The 19,287-nt window shown below is 41.6% G+C and overlaps 1 protein-coding gene across 1 annotated transcript in view; it reads left to right on the top strand.

The window, feature by feature from the left end:
- The first annotated feature begins 4,796 nt into the window (after positions 1–4,796).
- The window catches only part of MYO1B (myosin IB), an 83,110-nt gene continuing 68,619 nt past the window's right edge, over positions 4,797–19,287 (top strand). Inside the window, exons 1-2 of the mRNA XM_010152385.1 lie at positions 4,797–4,895; positions 5,380–5,495. Of these exons, the coding sequence (XP_010150687.1) occupies positions 4,797–4,895; positions 5,380–5,495 (215 nt within the window). The remainder of the gene's footprint in view (positions 4,896–5,379; positions 5,496–19,287) is intronic.

The raw sequence follows: 19,287 nt of genomic DNA, 5'->3' as shown, positions 1-19,287 counted from the left end.
TGCTAATAACGGTCTAAGGTGGTTTTGCTTTTAGTCTTGATGTTACTCTTTTCCTTATTCTTTTCAAACATGGTGTCTTTCAATTTTTTTTGGAGTGTTTCCAACCGGCAAAAAAAATGGACTAGAAGCAGGGTGCATTTAGTGATTTTATTGTGGCCAACCACAATGAAAAACAAATTTGAGTACACAGTATGATTGTTCAAGTAAGAGAGGATATTTTAATAAGGTACTGATCTAGTTGCTAGTGTTTATTAAAATGAGAAACTTCATTATGGAGTAGCATTACAGTGTTAAATTTGCCAGGTTCTGTCTGAGTTAGAGACGGTTCAGAAAACCAAGAACATGTAAGTACAGGCTTCCTCGGCGTCTGCCATCTCCTTGGGCTCAGCTATTCTGAGCATGCAGCAGCACATGTGCTTATGAGCTGGCAAGATCCAGAACCGCAGTAGTTGATGCAGATACAAATGAAAATGAGTATTACATTAGAAATACAATTTTGCATAAGTAACATCAATAAAACTGACAAAACCAAAACATACCCCTTCCCCCTGCAAAGAAAACAGTGTTGCCCTAAGCCTTGGTTCTGGATTTGTTTCAATACAATCTAGTCACACTTCTCTTTGTCCTTATTTCAGTGTCTCGTTTCAGTGAATTGTTTTAGTGGTGTGACGGAAACTGTTCAAAATGATAGGAGCCCAGTGCGCTCCAGCATAACCAACACTGAAATATTTGCGTTATGTAAATCTGGAGTATCAAAATTGGCCTGTGTAAATGAAAGAGTCCATATGCACACAGGCAGTCTCTTTTTACTTAATGATTTTCTATTTTTACGCTCCAGCATTTAAATAATAAGTAAATAGGACAATGTTATTGGGCCCTGGGAATTTAGCACTCTCACAGGGTACATTAGCAATTGGACGATTTACAGCAGGATCAACTTGGGTGCAGCAGCAGTTTTTCTGGACTGTTGCAGGATACCATGGGGTAATCCCAGATGGTGGGTTTGATCTTAACAGAGGTGCCAAAAGGCATGTAGAGTACACTTCCAGGAGGTTTGCAGCAAATCGGTGTAGCTGCTTAATGACTTTAAATTCTGCAGAAAGTTGCTTTGCAGGAGATGCCACAGATCCAGAACAGCTTTTAAAGATATGGAGCAGGCTGTTAAGGTAGCCCCAGCTCTGCAGCTCCTGTGGTACAGCCTCAACTGCTGTCGATAACATTCCCTGGCTTCTGCAGCTGCAATCTTCTCTCTTCTGGGCCCTTGGGGTATTGCAAGGCTAACTTTGTCAGGAGGAAAATCAGCTCTATTAACTTACTGGGCGTGAAATACTCTCCCATAAGCTCTACTAGCAGTCTTCCAGAAGTTCCCCTTCTTGAGTTGGCCTGTACTGCCCCTTCCCTGTGTATCAGATTTCACCACAGTGCGTGTGCGTCCTGGCTGCAGAGGTGCTTGGGGATCTTTTGCAGGGTTCTCTGAGGGTTTTGCAACCCTCAGCTTAAACCCTCTCAGCTTAAAATGTCCACAGGCATTTTGGGCAGTTTGCCCATTTCTAGCAATAGCTTTTCCCAGCCCTTGGCTGGGAGGAGGCTGTTGCTGGTAGGTTCTCGCGAGCAATGGGAGCCTTGCACCTTCTTGCTATTTCAGGCCTCCTTTTAAGCCAAGATTAAAGCTGTTTGCCTTGCAAGGCAGACACAAGCTTGAAGTAGTAGTATCATCTTACCCCAGGTGGTTATGTTTGCCTTCAGTCTTTGGGGGAGAAAATGAAGCATCAAAGTGTCTTGGATGTTGCATCTTCAACAGTACTTAGAAGTGATGTAGCAAATATTATTGTTTTTTCTAGTTGTGCTGTGATTTAGAATTTTCTTTCTACTCAGGATCTTAAACTTTTTCTGAACAGGAACAAGTTGTCCGTCGTCTTGGTGGAGAATACAGAATGTGTTGTTATTTGACCTGATGGAAATCTCAATGCTCTTTTCCACAGGTGAAACGTTAGCGCGTTATGTGTTGCTGTGCTACGTGACAGATGCACTGATACAAAACAAGTGAGAGTCCTTTTGATTTGTGATGTGGACAAATACGCCAAGGAGGTAGAATTTGCATTTGTGAGTTATTGCAATAAAGTAGAAATTTGGAGGAATGAGTATTATAAAGAGTCTCTAGTTAGCAAAACTTGAGGAGACAGCAGATCTTGTCCAAACTCGCATAACAAGACTATGTCAGAGCCAAGAAAGAAATCAAATCTCCTGACTGCATTCTGTGCGTTCATCATCATGAGACCATTCCTCTGGGGTTTGATTTTTTTTCCTTAAACAGGAAAAATGAAGGATCTCTTTAGTCCCTGGGGTGCCACGGTATGGTCTTCCACTACTCTTGGGCGTTCTGCTTTCAGCACTGGAATGTTTCTGTGCTTGTTGCTTGCTCAAGGATTTAAGCCATTTATTTTGTTTGTTTACAATAGAGTTTGGTGGGAAGGCAGATGTTATGTGGGAAAGCTATTTTCCAGATCTATTTATCCCCATTATGTGGATCTCACAGACCACCAGTAGCAAGTAGCTATTAGGCATCAGCTTTAAGATATTGGCATTTTTAGAAAAGGAAATGTATTAGTTCTTGTAAGCAGCTTTGCAGCAAAACCAATGATTTCTTGGCATGCTTTGCCTTGGTGTTTAAAATGGACATGAGTACATCTTTCTTTCTATATAATCATTTTGGCCTTTTGAAATATTGGTATTTTAGGAAATGGCCTGTATTTGTTCATGTCTGACAGTAAACAGATGACTTGCATTCCCAAAATACATCATCTGAGCAATACTTAGCTATGAAGAGATGGTTCTAAATAAATCTTGTTTGAATGCCTGTATTCAGAATTAAAAATCAAGGCTTTCACTTTCATCTTTCTTTACCTTGGCATCTCAGGGTACTTCAAGGAACTTGGCAACTAAATTGTGTGCTATTGGAGTAGCAGAATAGCTGAAAAGGTCAGGTCTTTGAGTTCCAAAGAATTCCTGTTTCAAAAGATCATCTCCAAGATCTGGCCTTCATGTGTCTTCTGCTGATACTTCCCAGCACTGATTTTGCAATAGGCTGAATTAATAAATTCTTAAGATTTCAGATGAAACAAGCTAATATATTTATGTTTTATCAGGAAGGAGTCCTAATGGTGCTAGCCGTGCACTTGTGAAGACTAGAAAGCTTCTTACTCTTGGGTATCTGTTATTCTCGCCAAGAATCTGTAGGCTTGCAAATTGCCAAAGCTGCGTGTGTTGAGAGAGCAAAGTAAACACGGTAGAAAGTCAAATTTTGCATTTTCTTCTTGTTCAGCCAAAGAGATTAGACATAGATGGAAAACACTTCCCTCCTCAGAGGGAGGATGTGCACAAAACTAGAACAGTTTTGGTTTTTTATTTGAAGAAAATACATATAAGCACACACCTCAGTGTGTGTTTGAAAGAAGCAAAAATCTTACCTATTTTGCTATTTTCTCCACAGTCTGTATCTGAATGCCTTTGGGGGCCCTTCCCTCCTGGGTTGCGGTGCAAGGCAGGTTGGAGTTGTCCCTCTTTGGAGTTCCACCCTGGCTGCCAAGATGCGAGGCACCTTCTTCAGGCTTGCTCCCCCTGCAGCACTCTGGGGGGGCTCCTGGTGAAGCCAGCCTGTGTCTAGGGTATTTGGTCTGTTCTGGGCTTGGATGGATGGGCGGTGAATGTTTCACAGAAGGTTTCTGGCCAGTTCCAAAGGAGAGGAGAAAGTATGTGTTGTTCAGAAATGGTGACTCTGGAGCCCAATTAGTGAAGTATTGTGTTTCATCGTAGCAGTGGTTGTACAATGAATTGTCAGCAGTGTCTGCTTCTCTTTCATCCTGTGGGTAGTAAACAACACAAGGATGAACTACGAGAGTCTCTGGAAGCCTCATGTGACTTGTTTTATCACTGCTGTCCAGTTTGTTCAACTCTGTTCTGAGTAGGACAGAAAATGCCGTCTGAGTTCACTGCTCGCCTGTGCATACACATGCTATAGAAAATGGGAAATCTTGCTCTCTTAGCTTTCCGCTTAGGACCTGGTTTGGTTAGCATTCAGCAGAAAATTGCTTTAGGCATGAAAGTTAGATAGAGAAGGGTTGCAGCAATTAATATTTTTAATTTGTGACTGCAGCTCTGGAGGTAATTCAGTGCTCTGGTGAACCCTTTGGTGGGTAAGTCGGGCTCCTTGTGCCTCTGTTCCCATTTAAAAATGTGTGTTACAGCACTTCCCTGTAAGGAAAAAATGTGGGGAGAAATCCAGATAGTGATTGTGAGGTGCTAAGAATCCATTTAAAATCATAGATCTGTGTATAAAACATTTTCTTCCATAGTTACTAGCAAATGCAATCCAAGTAACGGGAACCTGTGGCTTTCGTGTACAGCCGTTACATCTCCCAGGGAGTCCCTGGTTATTGAAAATGGTGTTTCCCCAGGTGTTACTAATTTATTTCATGGTTGTGTAAAGAGATACCAAATGCTTGGGGTTTAATTAATCTTTGATCCGTATCTGCAGGCAGAGTGGAATGGGGTTTTGGCATTTTTTGCCAGTTGGGTGTATTTGAATGCAGCCCTTGCAGCTAGAGGGAGGGGTGGAGAACTGCAGGTACCCAGCAGTAGGCTTGACAAAGGCAGGTTAATTGTGTCGTGTGCCGGTGCAGTGATCAGGGGGTACAGTATCGGCCTTCACTGAGCGCGGTAGTGAACAGGACCTAACAGAGTGAAACGACGCATGACTCTGTCTGCTTTCCAAGGGTAGGTATGTTTAGAATCTGGAAATGAAAATTACGCCTGCTGAGGAACCACACAGGACTTCGACTGACTTGAATCCTGATAACAAATCCGTCAGAGGCTATTTGCCTTCAGTTTTCTTCTCGGTAAAGCTCTTCTGTGCCCAAGGCTTTGAAGAGATGGCATGAAGCTCGTCCTCAGGTGTCGGAGCACAGTCCAGCTCCAGCCTTCCCTTCATGTAGTTTTATGTGAGTGCCCGAGGGCTGCAGCAAAGCTTGTGTGACATTTGCTGTGCAGATGGAGTTGGTTCTTTGTGAACATCTGTGTCCTTTTTCCTTTCCCTCCTCCAACTGAATTAGTCACAGAAATAGTGTATGTTGGGGCTTTCTTTTAAAAAACTTTCATAAGAGGCTTTCAGTTATGTAGAAATTTCTGCTTGGTGCCCAACAGTGATTGTTGAGAGAGATCTAAAGGGCGTTTCAGAGTCTATGTACATATTTATTCGTTGCTACTATTAGGCTGTTTGTCTGTTAGTTTATGCATAAGTATTAAATGGGAGAAGAATATATAAGCAGAAAACACATGTTAAAAAGAAAAATGCACAATAATTATTTTGTTTTCTTTCAACAGACATACATTGGCAGCGTGGTGATATCAATAAACCCCTACAGACCTCTACCCATTTATACTCCAGAGAAAGTGGAAGAATACAGAAACCGAAACTTCTATGAACTCAGTCCTCACATGTAAGTACAGTGAAGAAGTTTTAGTTTTCATTCTGGCCTGAAACAGGTGGTACCAGCTGCCTCTATCATCAAAAGGCCTGTGTTGATTAGGGCAAACAAACCAAAAATCACACCACCACTCCCCCAAAATGAATTTTTTTTGGTTCATCCTTATTTTAAAGAGAAGCCAAGATGAATTATTGTCGTGGTTTAATTTCATGTATTTAGATCCTGGTATGTGCATTTCAGAACATTTCCGTGTAATTGTTAGCAGGAGCCTTTATTGCTGTATTGTAAAAGTAAGTAGCCGGTTTTCGAGGAAATATGTTTCTTTTGAAGTCCAGATTGCCTTGTGAAAGCCCATAGGTGTTAAAAATGTTTGTCATGTTAAAAATGTTTGTCATGTAGTGATACTTTTCATATCTGAAATTCTTAATTTCTCTCTGCACAATGCAAAAAATGAAAGAAAACCCTCATAGTGAACGCAGAAACCTGTTGGATATGTCTGAATGGTAAATGTGGGAAAATAAAAGCTTGGACTCTTGTCCGCTGTGCTGGGTGGAAACGAGCCCATTCTAAGAGGGCAGCCAGAGTGACATAAATATATAATGCAAATTTTAAGGCTAAAATATATAATGCAAATTTTAAGGCTAAAATATATAGCATATATACAGATATATAATAAATATGGTTTGCATATGGTGTAAATTCCGAGTCGAAATTTAGGAATAGAAGGCTGTGAAGTAGGTATAATCTTTTATTCTGAATTTCTTTCACCTGCTGTAATTTCTGTGCATGGGTGCATATTGCAAAGCCATCAGAGGCTTTGCCTTGTGCTTGTAGAGAACTGACACAACCCGTATTATTTGGGCCTGGTCAGAATTATCAACGGTTATGGAACATGTCCATAACAGGAAAAGACTTGGGTCACAGGTGTGCGTGGTATGGCTGAAAATGGGGTACCTTGTCTTTAAGGTCCATATGTTGCAGGAGTGGTTTTATCTTGTTAGACATGGTTGGTGAGGTGAAACCCAGCTGTTCGTCTCCTCGGCGTGATGCTGGGATAGAGGGTTTTTTCTGGCATGTTGTGAGGTTGCCACCTGACTTGGCAGTCACACGTTCAGGAGACTGACTTTAGTGATCAGCCATGTGTCTCAACATGGCTATACGTTTACGCATCTTCCTTCAGCGATTGCTTTTAGGTGAAAAGCAAATTATGTGTGCAGAGTTCTGGAAGTTATTTTGTTCTGATTAATATTTTGCCTTCACACTTCATCTGTAGCTTTTTCAGATACATTGGCTGAAATGCAGACAGCCAGTTAATCAGATCAAATAAGCTTCTGGTTGTTCTTGGCCCTCTTGGCTCTGAACTCTGGCTACGTTCAGGTTTTCTTGCTTCTCAGTTTTGTTTAGCAAGCACAATTGCTGGCTAAATTAGCACAGTTGCTCTCTAAGAGAACTTTCTGCTCTGCTAATTTTGTTCAGCTGCATGAAATTTGCTGTGATATGATCGAGGATTTTAAAAATAAAATTTGTGGGTTACAGTTTGTCTGACGTTCTGGAAATCAGTACTATGTACTTGGTTATGTGTTGAATCAAGTGCGTAGCAATATATTGATCTCCACGCTTTTCTCTCTCTCAAGAGAGATGGTTTTCCAGAACAGAAATGGTCGACAGCTATTACTATATGTATTATGAGAGTCTTAACTTGGTAGAAAAGTGTTTCATAAACATTATTCATCACTAATGACAGTAATTGCAGGGTCAGGCTGCCATCTCAGAGCAAGAACTTCTGGAGTCCAAACCCTAGAAATCCACTTCAAGAGCAATAGTTTGAAGTAAGAAAACATTGAATTGTAACTTACGTCAGGAGATCTCGACTGTGCAATAGTAATAGATTTTCCATGCAAGTTTGGATGGAGTGCCAAGTCATGAAAAGTACAAGACTAATTTCTCTTGGACAGATATGATCTCTCCATAAATTTTTCTTTATTTGGTATTGCTTCTGTATGAAAATTTTGTCTTCAGAGACCTGCTAACTAGACAAGTTATCTTTAAATATACAGGATTATGAGATAATCTTTGTGATGGTTTCTTTGACAGATGTAGTGTTTCCTTTTTGAACTGTAGGAATAAAAAATGATCTTACCATATGGTGACCTTGCTTTCCTTCCTACCTGTCTGTAGATGCTTATGAGAACTGCAGAATCGAGTCACTTTTCTCTCTGCTAAAATTGGTAAACTTCTCACCGTCTTTAAAAGGCACTTTAAAAGACAATAGGTGTCTGAAATAAGGGCTATGTAGGCTGTGTTACACCATCTCTGACAAGCATAAACAACTTTTCATCCACTTTAATATATAGTGCCTTATGCTGTAGCCTAAGGATTCATGCCAGTCCAGTTGTTCACTCTGTAAACATAGAGCTGGTACTTGAGTGCTGTTTAATTGACCATGAGGTGAGCTTAAAAGGTGACCATATGGTCCTGCGGCAGCCAAGCCTGGAGCGATGCTCATCAACGGGGTGCCTGCCTGCCGTGCTGATTCGTACAGACCGGGAACTGGGTTTGGGACAGAGCTGGCATCATCCCGGCCCTGGAGCTTTCAGCTAATTCTAGGGCTGACTTATCCTGGGAGTAGCAGGCCACTGTTAAAAGCGGGGTTCAGGCATATCTGGGAAGGTTGCTCCACTTCCACACAGACCTTGCAATCCTCAAGGTGTTTAGGTTTTTTTGGCTGCTCAGGAACTTTAATGAAGAGATGCTGTGAGACAAATTGCACTTTGTGGTATTTATTCGGACATGAGGATAAAAAACACCACCACACTGATTTGTGGAGATGTGCATGCTTCTTTTCCTTTGATGTCTAAATCTCCATTGAGCTGTGGCCTCTTCAGAAGGATTGATTGTGGGTAAGCCCACTGCACCATTTAAGTGTGATTTGGGAAAAGACTTCTGGTTCCTCTTGTGTAATCCTCAGCAAAGCAAAACTCTTGACCGTTTATAAGGAAACTAATGCATATGACCTAGAAAGTTTGTCTAGAAATAACATTATATATAGTGTGTTTATTTCGGCATCTCCTTTGTTGAAATAATCTAATTTTGTTACTGGTGCTAGCTAGAAAAACGCAAACAATTTATTGTAAAAAATGTCTAGCAGTGGTTTGGCTTGAGATTCCTACAGAAACCAGGTCTGTAAGCCACCAAAATTCTTCAGTCAGAAATAAACGTGCTGTCACCTGCTGGCATGATAAGCTCATATTCTCCAGCTTCTCTCATTTTGGAGAGAACCTTCAGGCTTGGCAATCCCAAGTTTTAAGCGTCAGCATCTCTGGAGCTGTGGGATGTTCCCAGAGCTGTGGCTCTGTGGGAGCTTCTGGGAAACGAGGAATCTAAATTATGTTTTGGTTATTTTCCAGTAGTTTAGTATGACCGTCTCTTCTGTCTGTGCTCAAGGTACATGCAAGTGTTTCCGTGTGATGGATTGGTATAGGCAGGATGTGCTTGAGAATGCCAACTGTCCCAGTAAAATCCAGCAAATGAAAATGGAAGGAAAAGAGGGAGAAGTATATAATGACATAAAAATATCTAGGTATGGATTTCCTTTTCTGTGTATGGTCACTGAAGGAAGCATATACCCATGGGAGTGAAAAAGCTGTTCACGTGTTTTCCTAAGTGTAATTTGAAAGATGAGGGAGTGAACATAGTCGTCTGCAAGAGTGACTGATGCTTCCAGTGACGCTAGTTAATTGCAGACTTTCAGCAGGTATTTGTTTTTAATGTTTACTTGGAAACTATATAGAGTAAGGCCATGGATACATTTTGAATGGGCAGCCACACTCAGTTTCTGGGAGAAAGTTCTGGTCAGGTGATTTTTTAATAGTGTTACACTTGATCAAAGAGGTTTTATTTTAATAGTTTGCTCCTCTCTAAATATGCCACTGTTGTTGTGGCACCATGTAATAAAATGTTACTTTTCCAGGTCTCCTGGAATGGTTGTTTTCATGGTCTGTGGCTATTTGCATAGCTGGAATAGGAAGTTTACCAAGCTCTTTAATTGTTTTTTTTTCAATGTTTTGTTAATCTTGTTGGTTTGTTCTTTATCTGCAGGGCAGGATCAAACTTGTCTCTGACTTGACAGGGCAGAGTATGACATTTCAGTGTTAAAAGTTTGCCGCTCGATTTGTGCAGTCCTTACGCTCTTTCAATTGATGTAATTACTCTTTCAGTTGATGTAATTGCTGTTTTGCTTACCTTGTGGGTAAGCTAGACAAGGGCAAACCAAGCTGTCCGTCTTGCTAGTTTACATTGACTTCCACCAATGACCAAGGCAGCCGCTGCCATCTTTGAAGTGAAGGCAAGAGGAAATAAATAGCTGATTGTACCATTTATTTGTAACTGTCGTGCCATATCGCTCTCCTACCAGTATCAGATTTGCTTTAAGGGGTTGCAGAGTAGGTGCTTTCTAGCATTTCCTATCTTCGTGTTGGCTCCCGACTGCTAGCAGCTCTCCGTACCCGGGAGGTATGGTGGCATGTGGCTTTTTGCTCCCCTTCATGTTCTGAAACACTTTACCTGCTCTCTTCACAAGAATCGTGGATTATTTTAAGTTGAGGGACAAAATAGAAAGTGGCAACTGTACTGCTAACAGCAAGCTACTGGCAAACGAGTTCAGAGCCAATGTGCATGTTTTTTTAGCTATGCACTGAAGTATTTATGGTGAAAAAGTGGGACAGCAGGAAACTAACTGGAGAAGGCTTTTATCAGGCATCTATCGCATTCCGCTTAGGCAAGTTTGTTGTATATTTTGTTACTTGTTATTAGTTCTTTAAGTCAAATATTTCTGAAAAGACAATAGTTTGCATTAAAAGCTTTCAAATTCAGAGGGACTTAAACTTTTGTAGGCAACTCCTGAAAACCAGCTTGCTTTAAATAGGATACAAGCAGAAAGATACCAACCTGATGCCTGTTAAAATGCAAGAATGAACAATTTGTGTTCCCCATTGCAGTGAGCATCATATTAATAACTACGGAGACAAATCATTAACCTGTGGATACCTGCAATGACTCTGACAATAGATAATTTGCTGTTTTCTTTTCAAGTTTTAAGCCGATGTACGCAATGAATGTAGAAGTTACTTTTTTGCTTCTGGCTTTTTTTGCGGGTATTCCAGGATTGCATGTCTTCCGAAACACCAAGGTTACAGTAACTCTTTTTCCTCCTTGATTTAAAGCAAATATTTTTGTCTGAAGGGCATGATAAAGCCCCAGCTGTGAAGGATAGTTTTTGCCTATATGTAAAACTAAGCTTTTCCCGTTAGGTAGCAGCGTTTTAAGCTACAGAGTAGCTATCTTTATTTGTTGAAGAAGAGGATGGTGGGGTGAGAGCCTGTGCTGTAGTTTAGTGTCCTTCATTGCCCCAGTATGTTTGTTTTAACATTTCCTTTCAGTTTGTCCTTTCCTCATCTTCATTTGATTTTGTTTTGGGGTTGGGGTTTTTGTTTGTTTGTTGATTTTGGTTGGGGTTTTTTTGGTGTGTGTGTGTTTTGGTTTTTGTTTTGTTTTAAATCCCTTCCTATGGTTTTGTTCACCTTGCAGAATCCCCTTTTTACAGAACTTTTGTTCTTATTCCTAATAATTCCTGACTTCTCCAGTGACTCAGTCTTTGGGATTGCTCAAGTGGCTCAGCAGAGTGCCTCTTTCTGAAAAGATTTATAGCTGAGGGAAGATGATCACTTCAGAGGTTAGTTGGCAAAATTAACTGCTGGGCAGGGAGGGAACATCTATGGCTGACAGAAGTCATAAATAGCAATTAGGGGGACTGCCAGTACCTAATTGTTAAAGCCATGCGAAGAGTGACTTGAAAGAAGTGTGTGTGTGGGCAAATCCTACAGAGAATATTGAAGTCTTCTTTTGGGAGGATTCATGCTCATTGCTCCCCTAACCTCTACAGTGAGGCAGTACTGGATGTGGTGTATCCATCAATCTCTCAAGTGTATAGATGAAAAGGGAGTGAAGCATCATGCTTGCTTCAGGAGTCAGAAGAACTTCATGCCTGGCAAGAGCCTCTTCTACTGCAGGCTGCTGGCACACCACCCACGGCACGCAGAGTTTCCTAAATTTTACGCTTGGTAGGAGGTGTCGGACATCCTTCTGAGGAAACGGAGTTTTGAGAAAGGCAGTTGGGGTGTGACCACATTGAAATCGCCATCTGAGTCTGTGAAGAGCATTGTGGAAGCGATTTGTGAACGTGAAGGCTTGGGGTATAAAGCAAGGCTTCTCTCGCATGCAACAACAAATTTAGCTTTTCCCTGAAATTTGACCAGGGCTGTTGTAGTTGGTTTGGATAGGTCATAACGCAGCCATCTCACCCGGTGCTTCAGAGGTCAGTACAGTCTCATTGAAGAGAACAGTAGTTGCTTGTTGGCTGCCGGTATTGGAGTGCATGAAATCTTGTAATAATGCAGGGACTGATTTATAGCAGGATGTAAGGCTATAAGGAGGCTCAAAAAATGCACCCAACACCCAAGAAGTATAAACAGCCTTGGAAAAGCAGGGTATAGATGAATGTTGTGCTTTATTTTTATTTTTAAAATGGTCTGAAGTGACATTTAGACTGGATTCCAAAGTTCACTGGAATGAGCCTTTCCTTCGGTCCTCTAAGTAGCACTGCCTAAATTAAGAAATGAAAAGGCCCTTTAAATTATCTGTATCATGGCACTGGTGCTGTCATTCTTCTGCAGGTGTCTGGGACGTGGGATTTCCGACATGAAAACGTATGCCACGTGTAGCCACGGAGCTGTAGCATGGGTGGGGTGGAACTGCCTGCACCTTGGCTCCCCAGACATCTGGCGGTGTGGAGTCCAGGTGGATTTTTGTGCTGTTGTGACATTTAAACACTTCCTAGGCTAGGAATGAGTATATATAGACTACAGGGGATATAAAAAGCATCAAGACAGAACTGCCTCCCAAAATACCCCAGGCAGGGAAGACTCAGCCTCGGCCTCCAGCATTTCTCTGTCTCTCAGAAGGTACTGCTGTGACAAAATTATTCAAAAGCACCAGATCCACTGGTTCACAAAGGACTTTGGTCCCCGCAGCCGTACCAGTTGGCAGCACTGTCAGTCAGAGCTCCTGCAGTCCCACTGGCGAGGATTCCCCCTCTCTGGGTAGGACGTACCGGGCTCCGGCAGAGCATGCTCATCCATCAGTTTCTCATTTGGAGAGCCGTGTGTGGTCCCAGCCAACATTCACCTGTCCAGTGGATTTTTTGAAGAAGCTTGCAAAAAAATGCAAGAATCGGATACTTCTATAACATAGTGAGTTTGTAAGGGAAACACTTAACTCGAGATCTGTTCCAGATGCTTCTGTAACTCTATAATTGTCGTCATGGTGGACGAAGGAAAATAATCTTGGGGCATCCTTCATGAATTAACTGCTGGCTTAGAGCCTCAACAAAATAACTTTGTTTTCCGAACTATTTTCAAATATTTACTTGTACCTCTGTACACAGCATACTTTCACGTTTGACTTAGTCATGTCGGGGATTGAGTGTCAAATGTTTTCAGTTATCTGTGATGATCTCTCTTCTTTTTTTGCATGTGAGAGTATTTATTACAGTCTGTTTATTAGTAAGCATAAAAAAGGTTGAGGTTTGGCTAGATTGTTAGAGCAAAGATAATTTAAAAAAAGGCAAAAAACCAAAAAAGCCTTAATATATGTTGTGTAGTTGGAAATGTGTGTTAATGCTCCAGTAGTCTAAACTAATGGTAATTTTTTTGCCAGGTCCCATTTCTCTCATTTTCCTGGAACCAGAATATTCTGGCTAGTGTTCTTATTATGCCATTGATATTTTTAGGACATGATATGCTGAGGGTTTTTTAAATTAATTTCCATTGTCACATAAAGTAGACTCCCTCTAATTCACATAGAAGACTTGGGAATCCATTCAGTATGACTGAATTTTCTGAATGAAGTGGGCTCTTTAATTAAGTAAAGGAAAGGACCTGCCATAATGCAGTTGTCCAGATTTGTCAGTGCATAGCTGCTCTTCATGTGCACGCCCAGGCTAGAACTAAGACTACCCTTTTTTGTGCTGCATAGCAAATTGAAGTTCTTCTAATCAGAAAATTGACTGATGTTATGGTAGGACTTAGAAATAAAAGCATTTATAAACACTTCATGTGCGTTTAAATGTAACTTGATTTTTTAAAAAAGGATCCAGTAGCATCACTTTTCATTAGGATTTTGGGACTTTTTACACACTGAAAAGAATGAGAAATACTTAAAAGCAGAGACTGCTATGTTTCAGTTCTTCCATGCAGTCTGAAAAGTGAGAGCAGGTAGAGGCCCTCTCAGAAATAGGAGAAATCCCATTTTATACACTGTGTGCACATGGACCAGAATGTGCATTATGCCTGTCCTGAATTGACAGCATGGTCCTCTCTCAAGGTCTGGGATTTCACATTGCAATTAAGAACAGCTGTCGTCCTTTCATTGGAAACGTCTCATTGTGTTTAATGGTTGTCTTTTTCTTTTTTTTTTTTTTTTAGCGATTTATAACATGCCCATCTGCTATGCTAGGAGCCTTTGCCATGATTTTAAATGCGGCGTAAACAAGGCTAATGTTGAAAGCCTTAAAGGAACTTCAGTAAAATTCCCGCTTTTGTACCGCTTTAGAGGCAGAAGGTTTTCCATTCAGTCTCTTTATTGGCAACTTTATGCAAAAGGTTCTGGTTTCTTCAACCCTGGGTACATTATGGTTAATGTAGTTTGGGTTATTAAAGATAAACTTCTCCATGTTATGAATCAGGAAATACACAGTCTTAATATTTACTGTCTAGCACACTGAATAATCTTTTACTTATGTTTTGAATAGATAAGAGAGCTGGGACTGGGGTTTACAAACAAAGGTCTGAACTACAAAGACAGTTCAGTTCAACTGTGGTCATTTCAGTGAATTAATTTAAATCTGCAATTTTGTTGCATGCACCGTTTCCTTTTATATACTACTGAAATTGCTTTTAGTTGCTAAATGTGGAGGTAAAACTGCAACAGGTCATAATTGCTTCAAGGTGATTCTTAGAAAGGATGTATCCCCAGGATGAAAAAGATGTGTGCAGTTGACATTCCCCTTGAGTGTCAGGAGACCGACCAAGGACATAGTTGTTGAAATACGTTGTCCTGGGAATGGTCCCTGTGGGCTGGACTGAAGCCTGACGTTGGAGCAATCTTGAAGAAAGCTTTTCATTTCTTGCTTTGACCAGTCACAGAAAGAAAATTTTGGATACATATCCGCCTGTCCACAAGTTTGAGTGAATGCCATTTTTGAATAGATTTGTTAACTTGATGTTGTACCTGAGCTAAGAAGCTCTCAGAAGCACAGAAGGTTTAGTGACTTTGTCCAGGGATTCATGAGTGGCACTTTATTTGGAAAAGGGAGCTGGGAGGCAGAAAATAAATTGCATAAGGCTGCTTCTTAACCTCCTAACAAACTACTCGGTTTGCTGAGGGTACCTAAGAGTTACATGCAAAATTAAAAAATTCAGTAACTCCTCTGAGTGAAGTAGCAATATACCTATGTAATTATGTAGTGTTGACATTGCCTATCAGATGTTTTCCTGACTACTGAATTACTTTTATTTGCAGTTTTGTCACTGTTACCTCTGATAAACTCGTGGGCAGCTGCATGCTAGATTTTGTGTTACAGAGCCTAGATTTCAAACCTGATGAATAGCAACTAACTTTAGCTATGAGGGTGTGAGAATACTCTGGTTTCTCCAATACTGTAATTTGGTGGAGTGCTCAGCATTTCTTCTGATGGCAAATTGCGTGGCCTTCCAGTGCAGTCTATTGCGCTAGCGACGTTTCTTTACCCATCTCACCAGGCAGAGCTATGAAGTCACTCCGAGACGCATCTCTCTATGTGAGACGCTCTATCTCTTGGGTATGTGCAGCGTATTGCAGTTCAGTTGTGCTACAGTGTGCTGTTACCTGTGAGATGAGACCTTAGAAAGCACCTGCTTTCTATGAAGTGAGTATGTGAAGGTGGCCGGCCACTTCACTGTTCATCTTCTCCTTAGTGCTGGAACACATTTAATTACTTTAGAATGAAGGAATAAGTTTATTTTTCATCCTCCAGTTAGCAGAGTAGAGCAAGACAGCATTGCTACTTTTGCAATAAAATTATTTTCCATTGGAGAAGCCCCTGCATGAGCACATGATGCACACTTGTTGTCGAAGCCAAAACTTGACTTGCAGTATCTCTGCCCTTACAGCATCAGGAGGTGTAAACCGATTCTCCTTGCTTGGCTTCTGTCATAGTTTAACTAGAGGACACAATTTTTTTTTAAATCCCAGTTTCATTTACACTTTAGCAGGTTTGAATTGCACCTCTGAACTCTTGCATTGATTTGGAAATCAAGGGCTAGAGGGATGGAGGGAAAGGAAAGAGGGAGCAAGTGAAAGCTAACTTCTGACTTCAGGGTGATACTCCTCACGCCTGCAAATAAAATCAGAGTTTTCTTTTTGCTAAGCAGGGGTACATTGTTTGAGGCTGCAACATGGAACACTGCCTGTTTGCTAAACTTTTTTCCGTGTGAAATCATAAAAGCAAGACTCCCCCCTCCTCTGCCTCAGGAAACCCCCACAACCAGTACAGCCCTACTGTGGTTTCATGTGTGAGATCAAGAAGTCATTGGCATTTTTACATGGAGCATCTGTGCTCTGCCGCTGATTTGGACATGCTCAAACGATAAGGCCCAAAGGTACACCCTATTTAAAAAAGAAATCAAAAGGAAAATAAAAAAGCGACTAAGTATATTCCCATCTGTACAGGAAAAGCCAAGCTATAATGATCAGTGTTCCTGTCATAGGATTATAGTGTCTTGTCTTCAAGTATTTCACTTAACCTGTACTCTGGGTCTGTAGCCATAGCTATGGATAATTGTGGACCTGTGTTTAGCCACGATCAATGTTTTAAAAATGGGGATTAATTTGTTTTCAGTGTTTTATTTTGATGTAATATGTGTTAGGCTTAGCCACCTCAGTCAGGATGAATTGCAGTTTTATTGAAGGAGTTGACTTTTAGTGTGCTGCTTGCCCTGTACTGCACCATACTCAAAGCATGGCTTGTTCTGCAGAAAAAGATTTCTTTTACAAAAAATTTCGTCGAAGCTGACATGAACTGAACATATGTGTTTGACCAGTAAACTTCCCTAATTTTCAGACACATGCTGTATTAAGTAGAGAAACTAATTCAATTTTCTGTAAAATATTGAGAGCCTGGACATTTCAGCACAGAAAGAGGATGGCTGTTTTCCCTTGCTCCCCCTTTCCTTTCCCCTTCTGTCCCACCAGCCCTTCATTTCCAAATACATGCAAGAACTCAGAGATGTGATTTAAAACTGCTAATATTTAGGTGAAATAGTAAACTGAGATTTTTTAAAAGATTTATGTCCTCTAGTTCAACTCTGACAGCAGCCAAGCAAGGAGAATCAGTTTACACCTCTCCTTACAGTCCCGTTCAGCTGTTGGACCCCTTGCTACTCCATTTGAACCAGTGAATGCGTTTGTTAATGGAATAAATCCTAATTTTTACAAGCCCAACCTCAGGGGCTGCAAAGTTCAGAAGTTCCGTGGAGAAACATGACTCTCGCCACCGGCATTTCTGGTGTGCCGTGAAACTGCTTCCCTCGCAGGTGGCCACAGGCTTGTTTGCTCACGGCAAAGTATGGAGCTTCTGACACAAAACAGGGCTACCAGAAAGGTTCAGCCTATACTTTTGTAGCCAAACTACTGAGTGTAAAGGGTTGGCTGTTTTAAGCAGTCATTAAATCAAGCACGTAAGAGCTGATTTGCCTTAGGAAATAAACTACATCTAATTAAATACGGTTTTAAGTAAAACAATAGAGAACACTTCCTGTACTTCCCATAAAGGATATAGCAGCTGAGTAAAATCATTAGTTTTGTAAACAGAAATGCCTTTTCCTCTAAGAAATTTAAAATCCTTGCAGAGCATGTTACAGCAGACTGATGTGCTGTAGGACTGTAGGAGAGGATATAGCAGCTGAGTAAAATCATTAGTTTTGTAAACAGAAATGCCTTTTCCTCTAAGAAATTTAAAATCCTTGCAGAGCATGGCAGACTGATGTGCTATAGGTCTGTAGGAGCCCCGCTGTGTCTTCCTGTGTAGGACTGGCCTCCTTGGGTAGTGCAGCCCAGTATGTGGGGTGAGGGACACTTGGGGTTACAAACTCCTCTGGTTAATGCTGCGCCCTAGAAGTGGGAGTTACCCATTGGCTCAGTTCAGTTTGGGATGCCCTAATGGGCTTTGCGTGGTTAACACGTTACCAGGGCAGGAGACCGACCTGTTGGCTTGGTTACGCAGTGCCAGCTCTGCCCGCTGCCCCGCTCTGCCACCGTGCTGCATTACTTTGGAGGACCCAGCCTTGGACCTGTGCCCAGCTCACCCTCCTCAGTCTGCTGGGTGAGTTCACTGCCAGCTTACAGGACTGAGCTGTTGGCTGTGATGTGGACACTCTTACAGGGATTGATGTTGTTTGCTAAAATTTAGAGGGAGAATTGATTTTGTGGTCTGGAGTAGAAGGTGGCACGATCATCCTCAGCGCCGGAGCTCCTGTTTTCCACTGGATGAAGGAGAACAATGCAACAGCTGGGTCATAGGCTCCTGGTAATAGCCATTTCCTGGTTTCGTACTGATGTGCAGCTCTCAAGAAATGCCTCAGGTGATGTTGAAATAGGCAGAAAATCATAGTCTGCCTTGTTGGCTTTTGTGTACAGTGCTGGGGAAAAAACACTGTGGGTTTTCAAAAAAGTGCATTCTTTGGATTGTCAGTCAGTAAAAAGGGAGTGATCAAAACTGACAAAGCCTCCCACTTACTTGGAGAGGAAATGTGTGCCATCCTGTGAGAGGGAAGAGGATTGGGAACAGACTCGTCTGTGGTGATCTGTGAGGATGTGCAGGCACAGTATTTGGGGAGGAAGCATTGGCTGGACCTCTCTGTAGGGAGGTTTTTGAGGTAAAGTCTGTTGGACACAGCTGAAATATGCTTCATCCTGAGAAAGACAAGATTTTCAGAAAGAACATTTTCTTCTTTTTGTCCAGACCTCAGAATATTGGCCCGAATCAACTCTTCTGCTAAACCTGCAGTTTATATATGAGCATCGGAGGGTATATTATATTCCCAGTCTAATGGAACAGAAAATAAAGCATTCTGGCTTAATATTAGCCTGTGCTTTAAAGGGTTTTACTCTTTAAGGTCTGTCCTCTTTCCTCTCCTTTCCCCTCTCTCCCTTCCCTTCCATAAATTATGAATGCTGCTTACAAATCAAATGGGCTGATTTACACAACTTTGGGCTTTATTCTGCATCTAATAAGGTTAGATGGGTTAACACTGGCTGGAGGGCAGGTGCCCCCCAAAACTGCTTTGTCACTCCCCTCCTCAGCTGGGCTGGGGAGAGAAAATACAAGGAAAGGCTTGTGGGTCACACAAGGACAGGGAGGGATCACTCACCCGTTACCATCACAGGCAAAACAGACTCCACTTGGGGAAATTAGTTTAACTTACTACTGGTCAAATCAGAGTAGAATAATAAGAACTAAATCCAGATCTTAAAAACACCTTCCCCCACCCCTCCCTTCTTCCTGAGCTCAGCTTTGCTCCCCATTTCTCTCCCCCTCCGCTCCAGCGGTGCAGGGGAACAGGGAATGGGGGTTGTGGTTGGTCCATCACACGGTGTTTCTGCTGCTCCTTCCTCCTCAGGGGAGGATCCTCACACCCTGCCCCTGCTCCAG

The sequence above is a fragment of the Eurypyga helias genome, unplaced genomic scaffold (genome assembly GCF_000690775.1).
Source record: "Eurypyga helias isolate BGI_N326 unplaced genomic scaffold, ASM69077v1 scaffold10100, whole genome shotgun sequence".
NCBI classification, from domain to species: Eukaryota; Metazoa; Chordata; class Aves; order Eurypygiformes; family Eurypygidae; genus Eurypyga; species Eurypyga helias.
Note: the sequence above shows the minus strand (reverse complement) of the source record. Positions and strands in the feature narration are given on the sequence as shown.